Source organism: Anomaloglossus baeobatrachus, chromosome 7 (assembly GCF_048569485.1).
Source record: "Anomaloglossus baeobatrachus isolate aAnoBae1 chromosome 7, aAnoBae1.hap1, whole genome shotgun sequence".
NCBI classification, from domain to species: Eukaryota; Metazoa; Chordata; class Amphibia; order Anura; family Aromobatidae; genus Anomaloglossus; species Anomaloglossus baeobatrachus.
Window position 1 is genome coordinate 259,711,139 of NC_134359.1, and position 24,086 is coordinate 259,735,224.

Below are 24,086 nucleotides of genomic sequence, written 5' to 3' on the forward strand. Positions count from 1 at the left end.
GACCAAACGTTTGGGCACACCTTCTCATTCAAAGAGTTTTCTTTATTTTCAGGACTCTAAAAATTGTAGATTCACATTGAAGGCATCAAAACTATGAATTAACACATGTGGAATGAAATACTTAAAGTGTGAAACAACTGAAAATATGTCTTATATTCTAGGCTCTTCAAAGTAGCCACCTTTTGCTTTGATTACTGCTTTGCACACTCTTGGCATTCTCTTGATAAGCTTCAAGAGGTAGTCACCGGATATGGTTTTCCAACAGTCTTGAAGGAGTTCCCAGAGATGCTTAGCACTTGTTGGCCCTTTTGCCTTCACTCTGCGGTCCAGCTCACCCCAAACGATCTTGATTGGGTTCAGGTCTGGTGATTATGGAGGCCAGGTCATCTGGCGTAGCACCCCATCACGCTCCTTCTTAGTCAAATAGCCCTTACACAGCCTGGAGGTGTGTTTGGGGTCATTGTCCTGTTGAAAAATAAATCATGGTCCAACTAAATGCAAACCGGATGGAATAGCATGCCGCTGGAAGATGCTGTGGTAGGCATGCTGGTTCTGTATGCCTTCAATTTTTAATAAATCCCCAACAGTGTCACCAGCAAAGCCCCCCCCACACCATCACACCTCCTCCTCCATGCTTCACGGTGGGAACCAGCCATGTAGAGTTCATCCGTTCACCTTTTCTGCGTCGCACAAAAACACGGTAGTTGGATCCAAAGATCTCAAATTTGGACTCATCAGACCAAAGCACAGATTTCCACTGGTCTAATGTCCATTCCTTGTGTTCTTTAGCCCAAACAAGTCTCTTCTTCTTGTTGCCTGTCTTTAGCAGTGGTTTTCTAGCAGCTATTTTAACATGAAGGCCTGCTGCACAAAGTCTCCTCTTAACAGTTGTTCTAGAGATATGTCTGCTGCTAGAACTCTGTGTGGCATTGACCTGGTCTCTAATATGAGCTGCTGTTAACCTGCGATTTCTGAGGCTGGTGACTAGGATAAACTTATCCTCCGCAGCAGAGGGGACTCTTGGTCTTCCTTTCCTGGGGCAGTCCTCATGTGAGCCAGTTTCTTTGTTGCGTTTGATGGTTTTTGCCACTGCACTTGGGGACACTTTCAAAGTTTTCCCAATTTGACTGACCTTCATTTCTTAAAGTAATCATGGCCACTTGTTTTTCTTTACTTAGCTGCTTTTTTCTTGTCATAATACAAATTCTAACAGTCTATTCAGTAGGACTATCAGCTGTGTATCCACCAGACTCCTGCACAACACAACTGATGGTCCCAATCCCATTTATAAGGCAAGAAATCCCACTTATTAAACCTGACAGAGCTCACCTGTGAAGTGAGAACCATTTCCGGTGACTACCTCTTGAAGCTCATCAAGAGAATGCCAAGAGTGTGCAAAGCAGTAATCAAAGCAAAAGGTGGCTACTTTGAAGAACCTAGAATATAAGACATATTTTCAGTTGTTTCACAATTTTTTGTTAAGTATTTCATTCCACATGTGTTAATTCATAGTTTTGATGCCTTCAATGTGAATCTACAATTTTCAGAGTCATGAAAATAAAGGAAATTCTTTGAATGAGAAGGTGTGTCCAAACGTTTGGTCTGCACTGTGTGTGTATATATATATATATATATATATATATATATATATGTATATATATATGTATATATATATATATATATATATATATATATATATATATATATATAAAATACATTGTAGTTTTCATTTTATAAGACATGCCGGGCTATGGATTATGAGATGCACCCCAAATTTAGAGTAGGAAAATAGGAAAAAATAGTTTTTAATGTTAAAATGAGGGTCAGTCTTACAATTCTAGTGCATCTTATAATACCTCACCAGGGAGGAGCGGTGGTGATGGAGCGGCTCAGGATGGTCACAGGAGGCAGGGTAGCCGATGCTGCGGGCTCAGAGGAGGTGGTGGGGTAGCTCAGGAGGGTCAGTGGACGGAGGGTCGACGATGCTGCGGGCTCGGAGGAAGGGATGTCGCGGCTCAGGAGGGTCAGTAGACGGAGGGTCAGCGATACTGCGAGCTCAGGGTTGTCAAGGCAGCAGAAGCCATTGATCTGCCGGTGGACTGTGGGCGCATTGAATCGTCCGTGGTTAACAAGATTGACTTCAAGAAAATGGCCACGAAGGCGGCACGTGTGCACTCCGCAGCCATTTTCATGAAGTACATTGTGTCAATCTGCGCACGTGCCATTTATGCGGCCATTTTCTTGAAGTGCAGTGCGTCAACCGTGGGCAATTCAATGGAGCCCACAGCCCGCTGTGAGATCATGATGCCCTCTGCATCACCAACCCTTCATCCAATGACCCTATTGAGCTGCCCAATGCAGTGACATCCCCTCCTCTGAGCCCTCAGTATCGCCAATCCTTTCTCCTGTGACCACACTCCACTACCACCTCTCCGGTAAGCCATATCAATTCTAGACTTCTGTAGTTAAGAAACCTTTGGTGACATCATGATCACATAAAGGTCCTTAAGCAGTGGTAACCTCGGAATAGAAACAGTGGGGGCCTCTAAGAGAGTGGGGGCCCTGAGAATTTGCCCAGTTTGATTTCCCCTAATGCTGAAAGACTGTAAGTAGGGCTTATATTTGGAATAGGGCTTATAGTTCAAACATACTCCAAAAATCCTGCAAAATCACGCTAGGGCTTATTTTTGGGGGAAACAGGGGAATATTGATGACTATAACTGCCTAAAGTATAAATATAAACCTGGGCATTATTTAAGTAAAAGGGATGAATAAGATATGCAGAGGAAAGTAGGTCACGACTGCCAAGTTTATAGCTGCCAAGTCTAATCGAGTTACTCATTAACTTCCTCATTGCCATCCTTTAAAATCTCGTGCAAGAAGAATTGATGGATTATTTTTGTATTTTGTCATATTTGTTCAGGACTGAATCTCCTCCTTCTTCTTCTTATCTATATAAAGCCACCAAAGCCTAAACCGGGACAGATCTTAGGGAGATTCAATATCTAAAATGGCCAACTTGTTCTACTTCATCACAGATTCTGTCTCTATAGGTCTGACGCTGAGTACATTACTGGTGCTGACATTCCTGATGCACTTTATTACAAGAAGGAAGAAGACCCCATATAACTTTCCTCCAGGTCCAGCACCGCTACCTCTGATCGGAAACTTGCACCTACTAGACATCAGACGGCAGGACCTCTCTCTGCTGAAGGTAAAGTCAACTTTTTTACAAAATTTCAGATTTTTTTTTGTTAGGATGCACTAATACTGCACCGTATTTTTATTTTATTTTTTTCATTTTAATTATATTCTTATATATTTTGATATAATATGTTGTCATTATTATTCATATTATTCATATTATTACTGTTTTCTGCCTGAATGCTACTTCCATTTAGAAGCAACCTGTCAGAAAATACTACCTTTATAAATGTAGATGATATCCCTTACACCATGCAAAAATTGCTTGAAATCTCACTTTTGTGCAATGCAGCATCACCTGCGCATGCGCATAAGAAAATTGATTCCTCTGCATTGCACATGTACTTTCCTCTTCTGGACAGCGCAAGCGTGACATTTCAAACATTTTGTGCTTGTAGGGGACAACATCCATGTCTATCAAGGGAAGTCAGGCTTTCTCAACAGGATCCACAAGTGACTTGGATTGTCTAGGCTCACCCAGCAGACTATTTTAGGCCTTTACACCTCTGTGAAAAACATGAACGTTTTGTATGGTGTGGGGAGAAGGTGCGTATGTGGGTGGGTCCGTGTGTGTGTGTATCGTGTGCTGTCCTTGTGCCATCCGTGTGACATCCAGATAGTATACAGACAGAATTAACTTGTATACTTACCTGTCTTCAGCGCTGCTGTTACTTCCGGGTGAGTGCAGTGAATATTCATGAGGCATAATGAGGGGACTCTGAAGCAACAGCAGCGCTGGAGACAGGTAAGTATAAAAATGATTTCATTTTATGTCACCTGTGTTTTCTCCGGTACATGCCACACTGATATCACATGGATCACATCGGTTTGCGGTCTGTGTGACACCTGTGCCGTTGGAAGAAAATGAACATGTTGCTGTGTGGAGCACACGGACAAACATGTGCTCCACATAGACACACGGTCCATGTCAAAACACAGATGTGTGCAGAAACCCAGTGATTTTAATGGGTCTATGTCCATGTCTCCGGTACGTGTGAAAACAGACGTCACATGTACCGGAAATTTGGATGTGTGAAAGAGGCCTTAAAGGAAACCTGTCATGTAAAAAAGGTTATTATCCTGAAAATGTGGTGTTAATCAACACATCATCAGAACTGTTTACAATCACATTTACTATAGGGGACATTTACTATAGCGTTTACGAATCTTTCTGGCATAAAAAAGTTGCCAATTTTGGCCATAATTTGCATTTTTTAAAACTTTACTCCCCTGCAAATGACGCTTTTCTGAAAAAGTGGGAGGAACTTTGCAGAAGAGGTGTGGTCACAGAAAGCAGAACAGATTTAATATAATTTATGCCAAAAAATGGCGAAAATTCGAGTGCAAATTTACCCTAGCTTTGATTTCATTTTTGGCGCATGCACAGCAATTGATGTTTCAGATTAAAAGGGCAGTTCACTACACAGCATAGTGGCCACACATCGATTTAAACCTAATAAAGAAGGCTTTTTACAAATACCTTGTTTAGTGAATTGTGCCTCTGAGCGGCGCTATTGTGGTCCGCTCATCCCCATCAGGTGACCCCCAGGCTCTGTGACCTCTGGGAACCGGTGATGTCAACTTCCAGTTGACCCAACATCACCGAGACTGGCCACAGTCTTCCTGAGTGACGGGTTGTGGGCGGAGTTTCACAGCACGTCACAGCCCAGCATCGCTCCTGCTTGCGGCGCTCTGCAGTGAAGGAGAGAGCGCAAGATGATGGACTGTGATGAGCGGTGAAACACCGTCCACAGCCCAGTCACTCTGGGAGACCGGGGCCTGGCTCGTTGACGTCGGGACAGTTGACATGACATCACCGGATCCCTCAGGTCACAGAACCTATCTATAGGGACGTTTATATGATTGCATGTCCTGTGATGTCTATTATATGAGTTGTGCTATATGTCTGTAGTTATTTGTATTATATTTTAGCTTTCAGAGAAATACGGTCCAATATTCACCATTCACCTGGGCACGAATAAAGCCATAGTGCTCACTGGACTGGAGACAATAAAGGAAGCCCTCGTGGAAGGTGCAGATGTTTTCTCCGACAGAGCTTTTCTCCCGATATTTCATGCTATCCAGAGAGGAAATGGTATAGCAACTTTTTTCTTTATTTTTTTATTGTTTTTTTGTATTATACTTATTAATATACTAGCTCTACTACCCGGCTTCGCTGTTAACTGTTGTTAACAAAATAGAATGTATTAACATTCCCGGGATAGAATATATAAATAGAATGTATTAACGCCCGGGATAGTAACTGTCTCTCTGTTTCTCTCCCATTCTCTGTCTGTCTTCCCCTCTGTATATATCTCTCTGTCTCCCTCTCTCTCTCTTTGTCTGTCTCTTTCCCTGTCTGTCTCTTTCCCTCTCTTTCCCTGTCTGTCTCTTTCCCTGTCTGTCTGTTTTCCTGTGTCTGTCTCTGTCTGTGTCTGTCTCTTTCCCTGTCAGTCTGTCTCTTTGTGTCAGTCTCTTACCCTGTCTATGTCTGTTTCTTACCCTGTCTGTGTCTGTCTCTTTCCCTAGCTGCATTGTGACACGCCAACATTCCATATAAGGGCGTGGCTGCGCATTCTTCTGAAGTTCTGGCTGCACTGTGGCTCCCAGCTCCATTCGCTTTAATGGAGGCAGGTTTTTTGGTGAATAACTGTAAAGTGCGGGGTTAAAACTTCCCCTCAAAACATAGCCTATGACGCTCTTGGGGTCCAGAAGTGTGAGTGTGCAAATTTTGTGGCTGTAGCTGCGACGGTGTAGATGCCAATCCTGGACATACATACATACATACATACATACATACACACATACACACATTCAGCTTTATATATTAGATAGGAGCTGATCTGCAGTACCTAGCAGCGATCACTAAACCGAGTGACACAGTGGCGGTGTTATGCTCCCTACAGTATCTATATACAACCACTGACGGGGCTGGGAACAGCTGATCGATGGTGCTGAGTCAGACCTCTGCGGCTAGTCACGTGACAGCATCATATGTACTGTACACTCATAAAAAACTCCATACCCTGAAAATCCACACTTATCTCATTTGCACTTTGCACTTAAACAACTGAACTATGAAAAACAGATGAGAATAAGTAATTGTCACATGAGCTGTCTTAAAGTCTATATCTCCATCCAGTTTGATATTTCCATTGATATATTTTCCTTCACATTCATTATACATTAAAAAAAAAACTAACAATTAACTAATACAGTTAGGTCCAGAAATATTTGGACAGTGACACAATTTTCGCGAGTTGGGCTCTGCATGCCACCACATTGGATTTGAAATGAAACCTCTACAACAGAATTCAAGTGCAGATTGTAACGTTTAATTTGAAGGTTTGAACAAAAATATCTGATAGAAATTGTAGGAATTGTCACATTTCTTTACAAACACTCCACATTTTAGGAGGTCAAAAGTAATTGGACAAATAAACCAAACCCAAACAAAATATTTTTATTTTCAATATTTTGTTGCGAATCCTTTGGAGGCAATCACTGCCTTAAGTCTGCAACCCATGGACATCACCAAACGCTGGGTTTCCTCCTTCTTAATGCTTTGCCAGGCCTTTACAGCCGCAGCCTTCAGGTCTTGCTTGTTTGTGGGTCTTTCCGTCTTAAGTCTGGATTTGAGCAAGTGAAATGCATGCTCAATTGGGTTAAGATCTGGTGATTGACTTGGCCATTGCAGAATGTTCCACTTTTTTGCACTCATGAACTCCTGGGTAGCTTTGGCTGTATGCTTGGGGTCATTGTCCATCTGTACTATGAAGCGCCGTCTGATCAACTTTGCGGCATTTGGCTGAATCTGGGCTGAAAGTATATCCCGGTGCACTTCAGAATTCATCCGGCTACTCTTGTCTGCTGTTATGTCATCAATAACCACAAGTGACCCAGTGCCATTGAAAGCCATGCATGCCCATGCCATCACGTTGCCTCCACCATGTTTTACAGAGGATGTGGTGTGCCTTGGATCATGTGTCGTTCCCTTTCTTCTCCAAACTTTTTTCTTCCCATCATTCTGGTACAGGTTGATCTTTGTCTCATCTGTCCATAGAATACTTTTCCAGAACTGAGCTGGCTTCATGAGGTGTTTTTCAGCAAATTTAACTCTGGCCTGTCTATTTTTGGAATTGATGAATGGTTTGCATCTAGATGTGAACCCTTTGTATTTACTTTCATGGAGTCTTCTCTTTACTGTTGACTTAGAGACAGATACACCTACTTCACTGAGAGTGTTCTGGACTTCAGTTGATGTTGTGAACGGGTTCTTCTTCACCAAAGAAAGTATGCGGCGATCATCCACCACTGCTGTCATCCGTGGACGCCCAGGCCTTTTTGAGTTCCCAAGCTCACCAGTCAATTCTTTTTTTCTCAGAATGTACCCAACTGTTGATTTTGCTACTCCAAGCATGTCTGCTATCTCTCTGATGTATTTTTTCTTTTTTTTCAGCCTCAGGATGTTCTGCTTCACCTCAATTGAGAGTTCCTTAGACCGCATGTTGTCTGGTCACAGCAACAGCTTCCAAATGCAAAACCACACACCTGTAATCAACCCCAGACCTTTTAACTACTTCATTGATTACAGGTTAACGAGGGAGACGCCTTCAGAGTTAATTGCAGCCCTTAGAGTCCCTTGTCCAATTACTTTTGGTCCCTTGAAAAAGAGGAGGCTATGCATTACAGAGCTATGAATCCTAAACCCTTTCTCCGATTTGGATGTGAAAACTCTCATATTGCAGCTGGGAGTGTGCACTTTCAGCCCATATTATATATATAATTGTATTTCTGAACATGTTTTTTAAACAGCTAAAATAACAAAACTTGTGTCACTGTCCAAATATTTCTGGACCTAACTGTATTTGCTACTTTTAGGTGTGTTTTTTGCATCTGGAGAAATGTGGAGAACAACCAGGCGCTTTACAATGTCCAGTATGAGGAATCTGGGCATGGGCAAGAAACAAATAGAAGACAAAATCATAGAGGAACTGCAGTTCCTAACAGGCAAGGTTGAGTCTTACAAAGGTGAGATCCGTGATTATGACAACATTTATATAATCCATGTTACAGAAGTGACCTTACTTAGGCTATGTTCACACAGGGCATTTTTGCAACTTTTATTTTTCTTCAGAAAAACCTTATCTTTTGGCAGTAAAAAAGCTGCATCTTTGCTGCGATTTTAGTGTGTCATTAGTCTTTAGTACAAGTTTAAGGAAAGTTAGTTTCATTCACCAAAAAAAGCAGCAAAAAAGCAGCCAAAAAACAAACAAAAAAACAAACAAAAAACATGCAAAAAAAATTCCCAGCAAAACGCACTGTGTGAACATAGCCTTAAAGGGTTTTTGACAAAATCTCTATCCATGTGAATGGGATCCCACTGCTGTCCCGAGAATTAGACTCTGTAGAGCTCTGTCTTGGAAGGAGTGAAGGTGCACATCCTTAATCTCCGCTCGATTAATTGTTAAAGGGAATCTGTCAGGTGATTTTCTAGTACATTACTAATGTAATCTTAAATTGGGCTTAACTAGACCTTTCAGGATCAGTAAGTTTTATTGCTCTATGTTATCCTGTTATCTTGTTGTAAGCTTCATAGAATTCAGTGTGACTTGTCAAGTATACGTAAATACAAGCTAAATATGCACTTTCTCCCTCCTCTCATCTCTCAGTGCTGGCATCAGTGATTGTAAATCTTAACAGAACTTGCACTGCTGCCCCCAGTTCTCAGCAGTTAGGGGTACTTCACACACAGCGAGATCGCTACTGAGATCGCTGCTGAGTCATGGTTTTTGTGACCTCATTAGCGATCTCGCTGTGTGTGACACTGAGCAGCGATCTGGCCCCTGCTGTGAGATCGCTGCTCGTTACACACAGCCCTGGTTCGTTTTTTTATTGTTGCTCTCCCGCTGTGAAGCACACATCGCTGTGTGTGACAGCGAGAGAGCAACAATCCTGAATGTGCAGGAGCCGGCGTCTGACAGCCTGCGGTAAGCTGTAACCAAGGTAAACATCGGGTAACCAAGGTGGTTACCCGATATTTACCTTCGTTACCAGCCTCCGCAGCTCTCACGCTGCCAGTGCCGGCTCCTGCTCCCTGCACACGCTAAGCAAAGCGGTGTGCGCTGATAACTAAGGTAAACATCGGGTAACCATACCCGATGTTTACCTTAGTTACCAGTGTCCGCAGCTTCCAGACGCCGGCTCCATGCAAGCGCAGCGTCGCTTGCACGTCGCTACTGGCTGGGGGCTGGTCACTGGTCGCTGGTGAGATCTGCCTGTTTGACAGCTCACCAGCGACCATGTAGCGACGCAGCAGCGATCCTGACCAGGTCAGATCGCTGGTGGGATCGCTGCTGCATCGCTAAAGTGTGAAGGTACCCTTAGGCTATGTGCGCACGTGTGCGCTTTGCACCGCACCTAAAAGGTGCGCTTCAGAGCGCAGCTGAAAAGCTCCATTCTGAAGCGCATGGTGCCGGCAGAGAACGTGCGCTCTGCATGCTGCCTCTCCCTATAGACAGCATGCAAACTGCACGGAAGAAGTGACATGTCACTTCTTAGAACGCAGCGATTCGGGCAACAGCCGAATCGCTGCGTTCTAATATGCCACGTGCGCACGGCTCCTGCACAATCTCCATAGACTGTACAGGGGACGCAGGATACATGCAGTTACGCTGCGGTGCAGAACGCAGCGTAACTGCATGCAATACGCACACGTGCGCACATAGCCTTAGGCTATGTGCCCACGCTGCGGATTTCGCGCGGATTTTGCGCAGATTTTGCCGCGGATTTGCCGCGGATTTCCCGAAAATCTGCAGCAGCAGCACTTCCAAGCCATTTCAATGGCATTTTGGAAATGCTGTGTCCATGCTGCGGATTTTTCCGCTGCGGATTTGCCGCGGATTTTGATCCGGAAAAATCTGCAGCATGTCAATTGTTTGGTGCAGATTTGGTCCGGATTTTTGGTTTTGAATGGGGGAAAAAAAAAAAATGAAATCCGCATCAAAATCCGCGGCAAATCCGCGGTAAATCCGCGGTAAATTCGCGGCAAATCCGCGGGTGCGGATTTGCCGCGAAAGTCGCGGATTTTCAGGCAGAAAAATCCGCAGGGACATTCTACCGTGGACACATAGCCTTATAGTGAATGCACTGAGAGGTGGATGAGAGCAGCACATATGCAAATTGTATTTACGTACACTTGACTAGTGTGGCCAAGACACTGAATGCTATGGAGCTTAAAGCAAGATAACAGGATAAGGTAGGGCAATAAAGCCTACTGATGAAGGTCTCCTTAAGCCCTATTTAAAGAGAACATTAGTATTGTACTAGAAAATCACCTGACAAAGTCCCTTTTAAAGGACTGCCAGAAATAGCCAAGCTCTGTACCAAACAGTAATAAAAGTATGGCACTGGCAGAAATCTTCAGACATCACTGTAAATGCACCATCATCAGCAGGACCACAAAGTTAGGCAGTTGAATCCCTTAGATTCTGCGATCTACAACAAAAAGGTGACCTCTGTCAGAGCAGGCTCAGCAATTGTGCTTGCAACCTGCTCTAAGGCCGGGGTCACACTGGCATATAGCATCTGATGTGAGAGAAAAAGAAAAACAAAACTAAATTCTTCACATAAATGAGATTACTCTATCTATAACAACCAGTAAAATAATATGAATATATTATTTATAATTCGTTTTATAATCCATAAATTGGGTACGTAAAAGTATGGGTCTTTCAAAGCAGAAACACACAAAAAAATATTAAAAACATTGGGTAAAAATGGAAAGATGCAAATAAATTCAATTTACAAAATATACATTTTTTTAATAATATTTTAGGATATATAAATTGTAACAATCGGAAAGATGAAGCTATGGTTTAAGGAATGGACTTAAATGATTCAAGTTGAAAAAAAATGTAAACAAAAGAAAACAAATTTTGCATAATCTCTGTTGTAGGTCGACAGTTTAAGCTCAGGGAATTTGCCTGTGGACCAACAAATATCACCTTTGCCATGTTATTTGGCAATAGATTTGACTATAATGATCCAATCTACATGAATTTGCTGGATCTCATTGATGAAATTGTGATTTTGCTTGGCTCTCCGTATTTACAGGTCAGTAATTTCATGTTATACTTTTAGCTTTGTGAAAACCAATACAATGAAAAGTAAAGGACATGAATTAGACTGCAAAAGAGTAGAAGATTGATAAATGATCGTTAAAGGGGTTTTCCACTTTTATAAAACTTGTGCCCAAAATATTGCATAATTGTAAAACAACAAATACAGATAGTACTTGCCCTTTTGGATCCAGAACAGTCTCTTCTCCAGTCTCTGTGTTTTGCATGCATTGGTAATGTTACGACCAGTCTCAGGGATGGAGGAGGCCCGTCGACTCCAGCGCCTTCTTAAACTAGATGTGTGTAAGAGGACGCACATCCGGCTGAGATGCATTGCTGCACAGAGACCCGTTGGTTCTCTGCACTGCAATACATGCTGTTGGCCAAACAAAGGCCAGCAGCTGACATCGGTGTGCCAAGCATTGGTGTCACATGGCAGTGACGTCATGCATCACTATAGCTGGCGCGCCAATGTCAGCTGCCGAAAACTGTGCCAGCTACAGAGTCAGATGCCACGGGACGTGGGAAGTGGGGAAGGTGATTTTTTTTGTTTTATTTATGTGTTAGAGGCACAGTGGAGAACATACATACCAGGAAGGGGCCCAGGATGAAAACATATATACCGGGAAGGGAGACATATATACCAGTAAGATAGACAGGATGGGGACATATGTACCAGGATGGGGACATACATAGCAGGATGAGGGACATATATACCAGGAAGGGGCCCAGGATGGGAAAATATACCAGGAAGGGAGACATATATACCAGTAAGATGCCCAGACTGGGGACATATATACCAGGATGGGGACATATATAGCAGGATGAGGGACATATATACCAGGAAGGGGCCCAGGATGGGAAAATATACCAGGAAGGGAGACATATATACCAGTAAGATGCCCAGACTGGGGACATATATACCAGGATGGGGACATATATAGCAGGATGAGGGACATATATACCAGAAAGGGGCCCAGAATGAGGACATATATACTAAGATGGGAATATACATACCAGAATGGGGGACATACAGTTAGGTCCAGAAATATTTGGACAGTGACACAATTTTCGCGAGTTGGGCTCTGCATGCCACCACATTGGATTTGAAATGAAACCTCTACAACAGAATTCAAGTGCAGATTGTAACGTTTAATTTGAAGGTTTGAACAAAAATATCTGATAGAAATTGTAGGAATTGTACACATTTCTTTACAAACACTCCACATTTTAGGAGGTCAAAAGTAATTGGACAAATAAACCAAACCCAAACAAAATATTTTTATTTTCAATATTTTGTTGCGAATCCTTTGGAGGCAATCACTGCCTTAAGTCTGGAACCCATGGACATCACCAAACGCTGGGTTTCCTCCTTCTTAATGCTTTGCCAGGCCTTTACAGCCGCAGCCTTCAGGTCTTGCTTGTTTGTGGGTCTTTCCGTCTTAAGTCTGGATTTGAGCAAGTGAAATGCATGCTCAATTGGGTTAAGATCTGGTGATTTACTTGGCCATTGCAGAATGTTCCACTTTTTTGCACTCATGAACTCCTGGGTAGCTTTGGCTGTATGCTTGGGGTCATTGTCCATCTGTACTATGAAGCGCCGTCCGATCAACTTTGCGGCATTTGGCTGAATCTGGGCTGAAAGTATATCCCGGTACACTTCAGAATTCATCCGGCTACTCTTGTCTGCTGTTATGTCATCAATAAACACAAGTGACCCAGTGCCATTGAAAGCCATGCATGCCCATGCCATCACGTTGCCTCCACCATGTTTTACAGAGGATGTGGTATGCCTTGGATCATGTGCCGTTCCCTTTCTTCTCCAAACTTTTTTCTTCCCATCATTCTGGTACAGGTTGATCTTTGTCTCATCTGTCCATAGAATACTTTTCCAGAACTGAGCTGGCTTCATGAGGTGTTTTTCAGCAAATTTAACTCTGGCCTGTCTATTTTTGGAATTGATGAATGGTTTGCATCTAGATGTGAACCCTTTGTATTTACTTTCATGGAGTCTTCTCTTTACAGTTGACTTAGAGACAGATACACCTACTTCACTGAGAGTGTTCTGGACTTCAGTTGATGTTGTGAACGGGTTCTTCTTCACCAAAGAAAGTATGCGGCGATCATCCACCACTGTTGTCATCCGTGGACGCCCAGGCCTTTTTGAGTTCCCAAGCTCACCAGTCAATTCCTTTTTTCTCAGAATGTACCTGACTGTTGATTTTGCTACTCCAAGCATGTCTGCTATCTCTCTGATGGATTTTTTCTTTTTTTTCAGCCTCAGGATGTTCTGCTTCACCTCAATTGAGAGTTCCTTAGACCGCATGTTGTCTGGTCACAGCAACAGCTTCCAAATGCAAAACCACACACCTGTAATCAACCCCAGACCTTTTAACTACTTCATTGATTACAGGTTAACGAGGGAGACGCCTTCAGAGTTAATTGCAGCCCTTAGAGTCCCTTGTCCAATTACTTTTGGTCCCTTGAAAAAGAGGAGGCTATGCATTACAGAGCTATGATTCCTAAACCCTTTCTCCGATTTGGATGTGAAAACTCTCATATTGCAGCTGGGAGTGTGCACTTTCAGCCCATATTATATATATAATTGTATTTCTGAACATGTTTTTGTAAACAGCTAAAATAACAAAACTTGTGTCACTGTCCAAATATTTCTGGCCCTGACTGTATATACCAAAAAGGGACCCAGGATGAGGATATATAATAATAATAATAATTTTATTCATTTATATAGCGCTATTAATTCAACAGCGCTTTACATACACTGGCAACACTGTCCCCATTGGGGCTCACAATCTAGAGTCCCTATCTGTATGTCTTTGGAGTGTGGGAGAAAACCGGAGTACCCAGAGGAAACCCACGCAAACACGGGGAGAACATACAAACTCCTTGCAGATGATGTCCTTGGTAGGATTTGAACCCAGGACCCCAGCGATGGGGACAGATATACCAGGAAGGGACCCAGGATGAGGATATATATCCCAAGATGAGGTCCAGGATGGGAGACATTACTACATAATGAAGAGGGAGGGCAACATTTATGTCTTTGTAGAATTTAGAACACTACAGGGGCTGATACATGTAGCAAACATGGGGGGGGGCGGGCCCAAATTTTGCATCGGGGCCCATCGAACTCTAGGTATGCAACTGGTTACGAGTATAGCACACATCACCATTGCAATCAATCACTGATCTCAGAGAATCAGCGTCTACATCTGCACAGTTGCTGAGCTCAGTGATATGCTGCAGCGGTGATGTCTCCTCTAGTCATGAAATCACCTCTTTAATCAAAACACAGCAAGTGTAGAAGATTCGCATTTCTTGAGTTACAAATACAATTATGAAATCCTTTGGGCACCTCTTTTGTAAAAGTGGACAAGTCCTTTAGTTTGGCATTAGACCCAGTATTCATGTAGCTCGGATTATAATATATACTGTATATAGCCTATTGTGTCTTTCAACACATTCAGCTCTATTTAAAGTACTAGAACAGGGTTGGACTGTTGTGTTCTTGTCCCACCAGCGCAAACAATTCTGTGACCCATCTATCAATTGCATACAAAGCTCAAATCACTATTAAACTCTAATCACTTCTGAATGAACCTATTAGATTTATCCCAAACTGCAAGCGATTAGCTTATAATCTGCTTTGAGTAAGGGTTATCCTCTCCTTGGCTCTTAAAGTCCACCTAAGAATACTCTGCAAGGGCAACCAGTACAAATATCACCACTTTAAGATGGAACATCATCTTTTCTTTGAGTAAAAAGACTGATGGCACTTCCTAACATGCAAGTGTGAACAGGTGCATACTTAACATGAGATTTACTATAACAAATAAAGAGACAGTTTCACTCTGAAATGCTACGATATGTTAACAATGAATATAGGAATATGAACATAAGAAAAAAAATAAAAAATTTAGTTATTTAGAAGATAAAAATGGAAAGTGTTATGTGAGCCCAACAGCCAATGCCAAGGCGTATGTTTAATATTGGGTCCACATCTACTCTAATGCTTCTCTTTCCAATACAAAAAAATTCAATTTATGGGAGAATAGGAACCTGCTAATAAAGAATTAAAAACTCCTAAGGCTAATGAGAAGTAGGGGTGAATCATAAGGCATGACGCCATAATCTAAGTAAAAAGACTGATTACACTTCCTAACACAAGTGTGAACAGGTGCATACTGAACATGAGATATATTATAACAAATAAAGGGACAGTTCCACTCTGAAATGGTAAGACTTGTTAACAATGAATATAGGGATATGAACATGCATTACTGCTAAGAAAATATATATGCAAATCAAAAAAGTCCGTGGAGCCTCTGTTAGGAGTCTCAACAGAGAAAATAGCCAGATATCCCTCCGGGAAGGACTTAGCCAAGGAGTGGCTCTTTTTAGGAAACCACCATAACCACCATATTAAGTGGCCCTTTTAGTCAATATCCAACTCTTTGACAAGTTTAAAGATATGACAAGGGAAATACCAAGCCCAGGTATCCATCCACAGACAGCTGTTTCGGGGTATTGCCCCTCATCAGTGTGGAGTAGGATTCTGGCCAGGTGAAATGTGGATGGATACCTGGCCTTGGTAATTCCCTTGTCATATCTTTAAACTTGTCAAAGAGTTGGATATTGACTAAACTTGGTGTCACACATAGCAACGATGACGACAACGACAACGACGTCGCTGCTAAGTCACCATTTTCTGTGATGTAGCAGCGACGTCCAGTCGCTGTCGCTGTGTGTGACATCCAGCAATGAGCTGGCCCCTGCTGTGAGGTCGCCGGTCGTTGCTGAATGTCCTGCTTCATTTTTTGGACGTTGCTCTCCCGCTGTGAAGCACACATCGCTGTGTGTGACAGCGAGAGAGCGACGAACTGAAGCGAGCAGGGAGCAGGCATCTGGCAGCCTGTAATCATCGGGTAACCAAGAAGCCCTTTCCTTGGTTACCCAATATTTACCTTAGTTACTAGCGTCCGCCGCTCTCACGCTGCCAGTGCCGGCTCCCTGCACACGTAGCTGGAGTACACATCGGGTAATTAACCCGATGTGTACTCTGGCTTGGAGTGTAGGGAACAGGGAGCCGGCACTGGCAGCATGAGAGCGGCGGATGCTAGTAACTAAGGTAAATATCGGGTAACCAAGAGAAGTGGTTTCCTTGGTTACCCGATATTTACCTTAGTTACGCTTCCACGCGTCGCTGCTGGCTGGGGGCTGGTCACTGGTGAGATCTGCCTGTTTGACAGCTCACCAGCGACCATGTAACGACGCAGCAGCGATCCTGATAAGGTCAGATTGCTGGTTGTGATTGCTGCTGCGTCGCTATGTGTGACACCACCTTAAAAAGGCCACTTAATATGGTGGTTATGGTGGTCTCCTAAAAAGAGCCACTCCTTGGCTAGGTAATTCCTTGAGGGATATCTGGCTAGTTTCTGTGTTAAGACTCCTAACGGAGGTTCCACAGACTTTTTTGATTTGCATATTTCCCAGGGGGCAATGCACCTAGGAGTTCACTGTCTTAAGCGCCCTTGTTGGCTGCTGGCATTGTTTTCTCTGGCTGGTCTCCCCGAGATCAGTGATTGTTTTGTCAAGAAAATATATATAAAAATTGAGATACTTAGAATATAAAAGGGCCAGTTTTATGTGACCCCACAGCCAACGGTGGGCTCTCATAAAAGTGGCCTTTTTACAAATTCTATATTAGTAAATTTTAACCCGCCAATAAATTGGAGGATTGTTTACCCAAAGAGAGGCATCAGAGTAGATAGGGACCCAACATCAAGAGATATGCTTTGACATTGGTTGTTGGGCAAATAATAAAGCTTCCCTTTTTTATATTCTAAGTATCGAAATTTTTATATGTATTTTATTAGCAGTAATGTCTGTTCATATTCCTATATTCAGTGTTAACATATTTTCATCTTTTCTTTAATTACTAGTATTACTAGATGCAAATCTTTACATCTATAGCGCGTTCCTACCACTCTGTGTAACAAGGACATTGCTTTGTTTTCCAGCTGTTCAACCTGTACCCAATGTTCTCAATATTCATGAGGACTCATAAAATCATACTCGAAAAGATTGATGAAGTCTGCAAGGTGCTAAAAACGGACATTCAGGCGAAAAGGAACAAAATAGACGTGAACTGCCTGTACACGTTCATCGAAACTATAGTTGCCAAGCAAGAAGAGGTCATTATAACGTCTGATCTAATAGCTGGGTCTTATGGGAATAAGAAATCATTGTATCCACTCTTTCATCCAATGTTGGACAATATCCCCATTTTCTCTTCTTGGAGATAAGCAAAAACTATAGTGCCACATAAATAATGCCTATCAGAGAGTATAAGATATAAATGTACCACCATAAACCGTATCAGCCAAGGAATGACCCTATAATTAGTAGCTACAAAGCATATTGATAACACAGTGGCTTCCAGGAGAGGACCGCCATGGTCAATGCCTGCCAGAGAGGTTGTCTACAAATAGTACCTACTACTGTGGTTTCCCAAAAATAAGACAGTGTCATATTATTTTTTACCTCGTGCTAGGGTTTATTTTAGGGGTAGGTCTTATTTTTGGAGATCACGGGTAAGTTTACCCCCCCAAGATGATGACACTTACCAGACCCTGGACATCTGCATCGCTGTCAGGTCCCCCTGTGTCCTACAGCAGTTGCACTCCCTCCTGGCCAGAAGCAGTATCACTCACGCAGAGTTAGAGTGGAGTAATATTGCGACCTGGTGTGTGAGTGTGAGTGTGTGTGTGTGTGTGTGTGTGTGTGTGTGTGTGTGTGTGAGCGAGAGCGGAGGGATACTCTGGACCTGATGTGTGAGTGTGAACAGAACGGCGTGGTACCTGACAATGATGCAGATCTCTGTGGGAGAGCCCATCCACCATCGGCAATTGCCAGCTGTAGTTGTTCAGGGTCTAGTGAGAGCGCTTTTTTGGGGGCTGTCTTTTCCTTCTTTTGGGGCTGTCTTCCTTCTTTTGGAGCTGTTTTCCATCTTTTGGGGTTGTCTTCTTTCTTTTGGAGCTGTCTTCCATCTTTTGGGGTTGTCTTCTTTCTTTTGGAGCTGTCTTCCTTCTTTTGGGGGTGTCTTCTCTCTTTTGGGGCTGTCCTCCTTCTTATGGGGCTGTCTTCTCTCTTTTGGGGCTCTCTGCTTTCTTTAATGAAGTGTCCTAAAGTATTCTTTAACTTTTTTAGCTGCCTGGACACTTCATTATTAAACCACAACTAGGGCTTATTTTTGGAGTAGGGCTTATATTTCAGGCATAGTCCAAAATGACAGAAAATTCCCGCTAGGGCTTATTTTTGGAGTAGGTCTTATTTTTTGGAGAAAATGGCAGAAACTCCCCCTTATTACGGTCTCATTGCCAACACAATGTTATTGAGTCCTTACGTATGCTTAGCTTTGGAGCAATGGAGGACATTTTTATTGGTAATTTTATGCTTTATCAGTCTCTGCAAGTTGGGGGAAATGTCTGATACTCAAAAATACCCTATAATATAGCAGCAGCTTCCCAAGCTCCTTATTCCACAGCTTTCCCATCAACACTATCGACAGGAGAGCTTCATATATAGTTACGGCACCCATACACTTTAGATAATGGTTAGCTGCCAATTCTCATGGGACCAGATGACCATTTAATGTGCATAGGAGTGATCTGACTCTCCCCAGACTGCAGACGTCAGTTCTGGAGATATGTGGATCAGATATCTGGTATTGGCAGACGGAAGCTTTTTACTCTCTTCCCCATTGAGAACATATTCACTTGTATAGGCGAGAACTTGAACCATTCGCAATGTTTGGGGCTTTGCCATTTCCCATGTGCTTTAGCACCTTCAATCAGTTGATCATAGGGGTCCTGACAGTCAGGCAATTGCAAGTCAGATATTAACGTCCTATCATGAGGATGGATCATCAATACTAAGGTCCCCAAAGAAACCCTTAAATGACTCATTTTAGTTATACAAATAAAAGTACCCAACTAAAATATTGTATGTGTTCTAGGAACGAACAAACAAAGATACCCTCTTCCATGAAGATAACGTGGTAGCTACAGTACTAGATTTGGTTATGGCCGGCACAGAGACCACCTCTACGACAGTGCAATGGGGCATTCTGCTGATGATGAAATATCCCGAAGTACAAAGTAAGTTCAGTTACTTTACATCAGATATATCAAATACTTGACAATCCATGCTCATAAGATCTTCATTCTTCTCCATGATTGTGGTCTTGGGCTGTTTTGACCACAACTCGTAGCTTGCCTTTGGGCCACCATCAGTTTTTGTTTCAGCTCAAGACCCACAGAATAGAGACCACTCCACTGTTCCATGTCTGCATTTATTATTCATTCATTTTGGTCCTTAAAATAATTTCCCAACAGATTCTCTAATTCTAGTTTTTTTTACCAGGTAATATGGCGCCACTATACATATCTTCAGCTTTGTCATGAGTATGAACTCTACAGAAAGTCTGTAGTCACCGACTAAGACCAAACACTAATCTGTGTATTATATATTAACAGAAAAAGTTCAAAAAGAAATCGATTCGGTTCTTGAATCTGGACGTCTCCCAAGATTTGAGGACAGAAATGCAATGCCCTATAGCAACGCTGTGATTCATGAAGTTCAGAGATTTGCCAACCTCATTCCCCATATTCCACATGCCACAGCTACAGACACCAATTTCAAAGGTTACTACATCCCTAAAGTAAGTTGTCAGAGCAGAGATTCGGTCATGCACCGGTTTGGGTCTTCAGAAAATGGCTAGCTCATTTTTAGGACAAGAGGAATCCTGATGACGTGTCTGCCTTCAACCTGCAGTTGTGATGGGTTTGGGGTCTATAGGTCTAGCCAACTGATGAAGGGTACATGACTGTTAGATGGAGACAACACAATTCGGATGAAGAGTTGCAGTTTTTGTGACAATTTTTAATATAGTCTTAGAGCCACCGACAAAGACCAGCTCCAGTTTATAAGAGTGTTACATAATCGTCCATTCATTTGAATCGGAGTGCTGGACATGTTCCCTATCTATGATACCAATATTCCGTCAGAAGCTGGCATGGTTCTAATTTTCTGAAGCTTGAATGTTTCATCATTGTCCATTAATTTAAATGGATTGTATAGGGTTAAAAAACATGGTTGCATTGTTCCAAGTCCACACATTGTATGTAGTACTGCAACTCAGCCTCTTTTACTTTAGCGATACCGGTAACAATCCTCTTAACCCCTTCAGCCCCCAGCCTGTTTTCACCTTAAAGACCCGGCCATTTTTTGCAATTTTGACCAGTGTCACTTTGACAGGTTATAACTATGGAACACTTCAACGGATCCTGGCGATTCTGAGATTGTTTTTTCGTGACATATTGTACTTCATGTCAGTGGTAAATTTAGGCCGATATGTTTTGCGTTTATTTGTGAAAATTTCGGAAATTTGGCGAAAATTTTGAAAATTTTGCAATTTTCAAAATTTGAAATTTTATGCCCATAAATCTGAGAGATATGTCACACAAAATAGTTACTAAATAACATTTCCCACATGTCTACTTTACACCAGCGCAATTTTTGAAAAAAAAAAAATTTCCGTTAGGAAGTTAGAAGGGTTCAAAGTTCATCACCAATTTCTCATTTTTCCAACAAAATTTACAAAAAAAAATTTTTTAGGTACCACATCACATTTGGAGTGATTTGAGAAACCTAGGCGACAGAAAATACCCAAAAGTGACCCAATTCTAAAATCTGCACCCCTCACTCTGCTCAAAACCACATCCAAGAAGTTTATTAACCCTTTAGGAGCTTCACAGCAACCAAAGCAATGTAGACGAAAAAATGAAAATTTTACTTTTTTAACACAAAAATGTTACTTTAGCCATAAAAATTAGTATTTTCACAAGGGTATCAGGAAAAATGCATCATAAAATGTATTGTGCATTTTCTCCTGAGTACGCAGATACCCCATATGTGGTGGTAATCAAATGTTTGGGCACACAGCAGGACTCGGAAAGCAAGGAGCGCCATTTGAATTTTTGAGTGCAAAATTACCTGCACTCATTAGCGGACACCATGTCGGGTTTGAAGACTCCCTGAGGTGCCTAAACAATGGAGCTCCCCCACAAATGACCCCATTTTGGAAACTAGAGCCCTCAAATATTTTTTCTAGATGTTTGATGTGCACTTTGAACCCCTGGGGGCTTCACAGAAGTTTATAACGTTGAGCCGTGAAAAGAAAAAAAAAATTTTTTACCACAAAACTGTTGCTTCAACCAGGTAGCTTTTTTTATCACAAGGGTATCAGGAAAAAATGCACCATAAAATGTATTGTGCATTTTCTCCTGAGTACGCAGATACCCCATATGTGGTGGTAATCAAATGTTTGGGCACACAGCAGGACTCGGAAGACAAGGAGCGCCATTTGAATTTTTGAGTGCAAAATTAGCTGCACTCATTAGCGGACGCCATGTCGGGTTTGAAGACTCCCCGAGGTGCCTAAACAATGGAGCTCCCCCATAAGTGACCCCATTTTGGAAACTAGAGCCCTCAAATATTTTTTCTAGATGTTTGATGTGCACTTTGAACCCCTGGGGGCTTCACAGAAGTTTATAACGTTGAGCCGTGAAAAGAAAAAAAATTTTTTTTACCACAAAACTGTTGCTTCAACCAGGTAGCTTTTTTTTTATCACAAGGGTATCAGGAAAAAATGCACTATAAAATGTATTGTGCATTTTCTCCTGAGTACGCAGATACCCCATATGTGGTGGAAATCAAATGTTTTGGCGCACGGCAGGACTCGGAAGGCAAGGAGCGCCATTTCACAGCAAAATTGGTTGGAATTATTAGCGGACGCCATGTTGCATTTGGAGACCCCCCTGAAGTGCCTAAACAATGGAGCTCCCCCACAATTGACCCCATTTTGGAAACTAGACCCCTCATGGAATTTATCTAGCTGTTTAGTGAGCACTTTGAACCTCTGGAGGCTTCACAAACGTTTGTAATGTTCAGCCGTGAAAATATTTTATTGTTTTTTTTACCACAAAATTGTTTTTTCAAACAGGTAGCTTTTTTTTCCACAAGGGTATCAGGAAAAAATGCACCATAAAATGTATTGTGCAATTTCTCCTGAGTACGACGATACCTCATATGTGGTGGAAATCAATTGTTTGGGCGTACGGCGGGGCTCAGAAGAGAAGGAGCGCCATTTCACAGTAAAATTGATTGGAATTATTAGCAGACGCCATGTTTCATTTGGAGACCCCCTGAGGTGCCTAAACAATGGAGCTCCCCCACATGTGATCCCATTTTGGAAACTAGACCCCCCCCATACAAAAAAAGTTAGTTTGGCGAAATAAAAAATACAGACATCAGTAAAAAAAAAAAAAAAAATTAGCGCCTGCCACTAAGACCAGTGCCAAACGTGAGAGCAATGCACGAGTCTCGCATCGCATCATCCACTGCAGTCTGGAAGCGAGCAACTGCGCTGGATAATGCGATGCGAGAGGGCGGGGTGGCAGATGAGAAAGGACGCAGCGGATGGAAGATGGGAAAGGGCACAGCGGGTGGAGGAGCGGCAGAGGATGGGAAAGGGTGCAGCGGATGGATGATGGGAAATGGCGCAGCGGATGGATGGGAAATGGCGCAGCGGATGGAGGAGCGGCAGAGGATGGGGGGGGGGGTGAGATGGGGATACCTACCTTACAGGATGGATCTAGGCAGCAGGATCACAGCAGACAGAAGAGGCAGCAGATGAAGGAGGCAACAGATCGAGGAGGGTGAGAGGGGGCAGTAGATGGAAAATGGGAGAGAGCAGGCAGCAGATCGGGGAGGGGGGCAGAGTCTGATGGGAGAGAGAGATGGCACATGGAGGAGGGGGGGCCCCGGGGGGAGGGTGGCTTGCAGCACATGTATGGGGAGGGTGGCTTGCAGCACATGTGGGGGGAGGGTGGCTTGCAGCACATGTGGGGGGAGGGTGGCTTGCAGCACATGTCCTGCAAGCCAGCCACCCTCCCCCCACATGTGCTGCAAGCCAGCCACCCTCCCCCCACATGTGCTGCAAGCCAGCCACCCTCCCCCCACATGTGCTGCAAGCCAGCCACCCTCCCCCCACATGTGCTGCAAGCCACCCTCCCCCCACGTGGGGGGAGGGTGGCTTGCAGCACATGGAGGGATAGGAGGTGTGGCGATGGAGAAGGGGCAGCCGATGAAGGAGGCGGCGGCCGCCGATCGGGAACAGTGGGGGCCGATTCAGGGGCAGCAGCGGCTGAAAAAGGTGGGTGCGACGGCGGCGGGGACAGTGGCGAGCATGGCGGCGGGGACAGCGGTGGATCGGGAGCGGCGGCGGGGACAGCGGTGGAGCGGGAGCATGGCGCCGGGGACAGCGGTGGATCGGGAGCGGCGGCGGGGACAGCGGTGGAGCGGGAGCATGGCGCCGGGGACAGCGGTGGAGCGGGAGCATGGCGCCGGGGACAGCGGTGGATCGGGAGCGGCGGCGGGGACAGCGGTGGAGCGGGAGCATGGCGCCGGGGACAACGGTGGATCGGGAGCGTGGCGCCGGGGACAGCGGTGGATCGGGAGCATGGCGCCGGGGACAGCGGTGGATCGGGAGCATGGCGCCGGGGACAGCGGTGGATCGGGAGCATGGCGCCGGGGACAGCGGTGGAGCGGGAGCGGCGGTGGGGACAGCGGTGGAGCGGGAGCATGGCGCCGGGGACAGCGGTGGATCGGGAGCATGGC

The 24,086-nt window shown here is 43.7% G+C and overlaps 1 protein-coding gene across 1 annotated transcript in view; it reads left to right on the forward strand.

Annotated features, from left to right (window-relative positions):
• The first annotated feature begins 3,010 nt into the window (after window positions 1-3,010).
• LOC142245404 (cytochrome P450 2W1-like) overlaps window positions 3,011-24,086 on the forward strand; it is a 30,219-nt gene continuing 9,143 nt past the window's right edge. Inside the window, exons 1-7 of the mRNA XM_075318077.1 lie at window positions 3,011-3,214; window positions 5,137-5,299; window positions 8,086-8,235; window positions 11,162-11,319; window positions 17,366-17,539; window positions 19,363-19,504; window positions 19,883-20,067. Coding sequence (XP_075174192.1) covers window positions 3,011-3,214; window positions 5,137-5,299; window positions 8,086-8,235; window positions 11,162-11,319; window positions 17,366-17,539; window positions 19,363-19,504; window positions 19,883-20,067 — 1,176 coding nt within the window. The remainder of the gene's footprint in view (window positions 3,215-5,136; window positions 5,300-8,085; window positions 8,236-11,161; window positions 11,320-17,365; window positions 17,540-19,362; window positions 19,505-19,882; window positions 20,068-24,086) is intronic.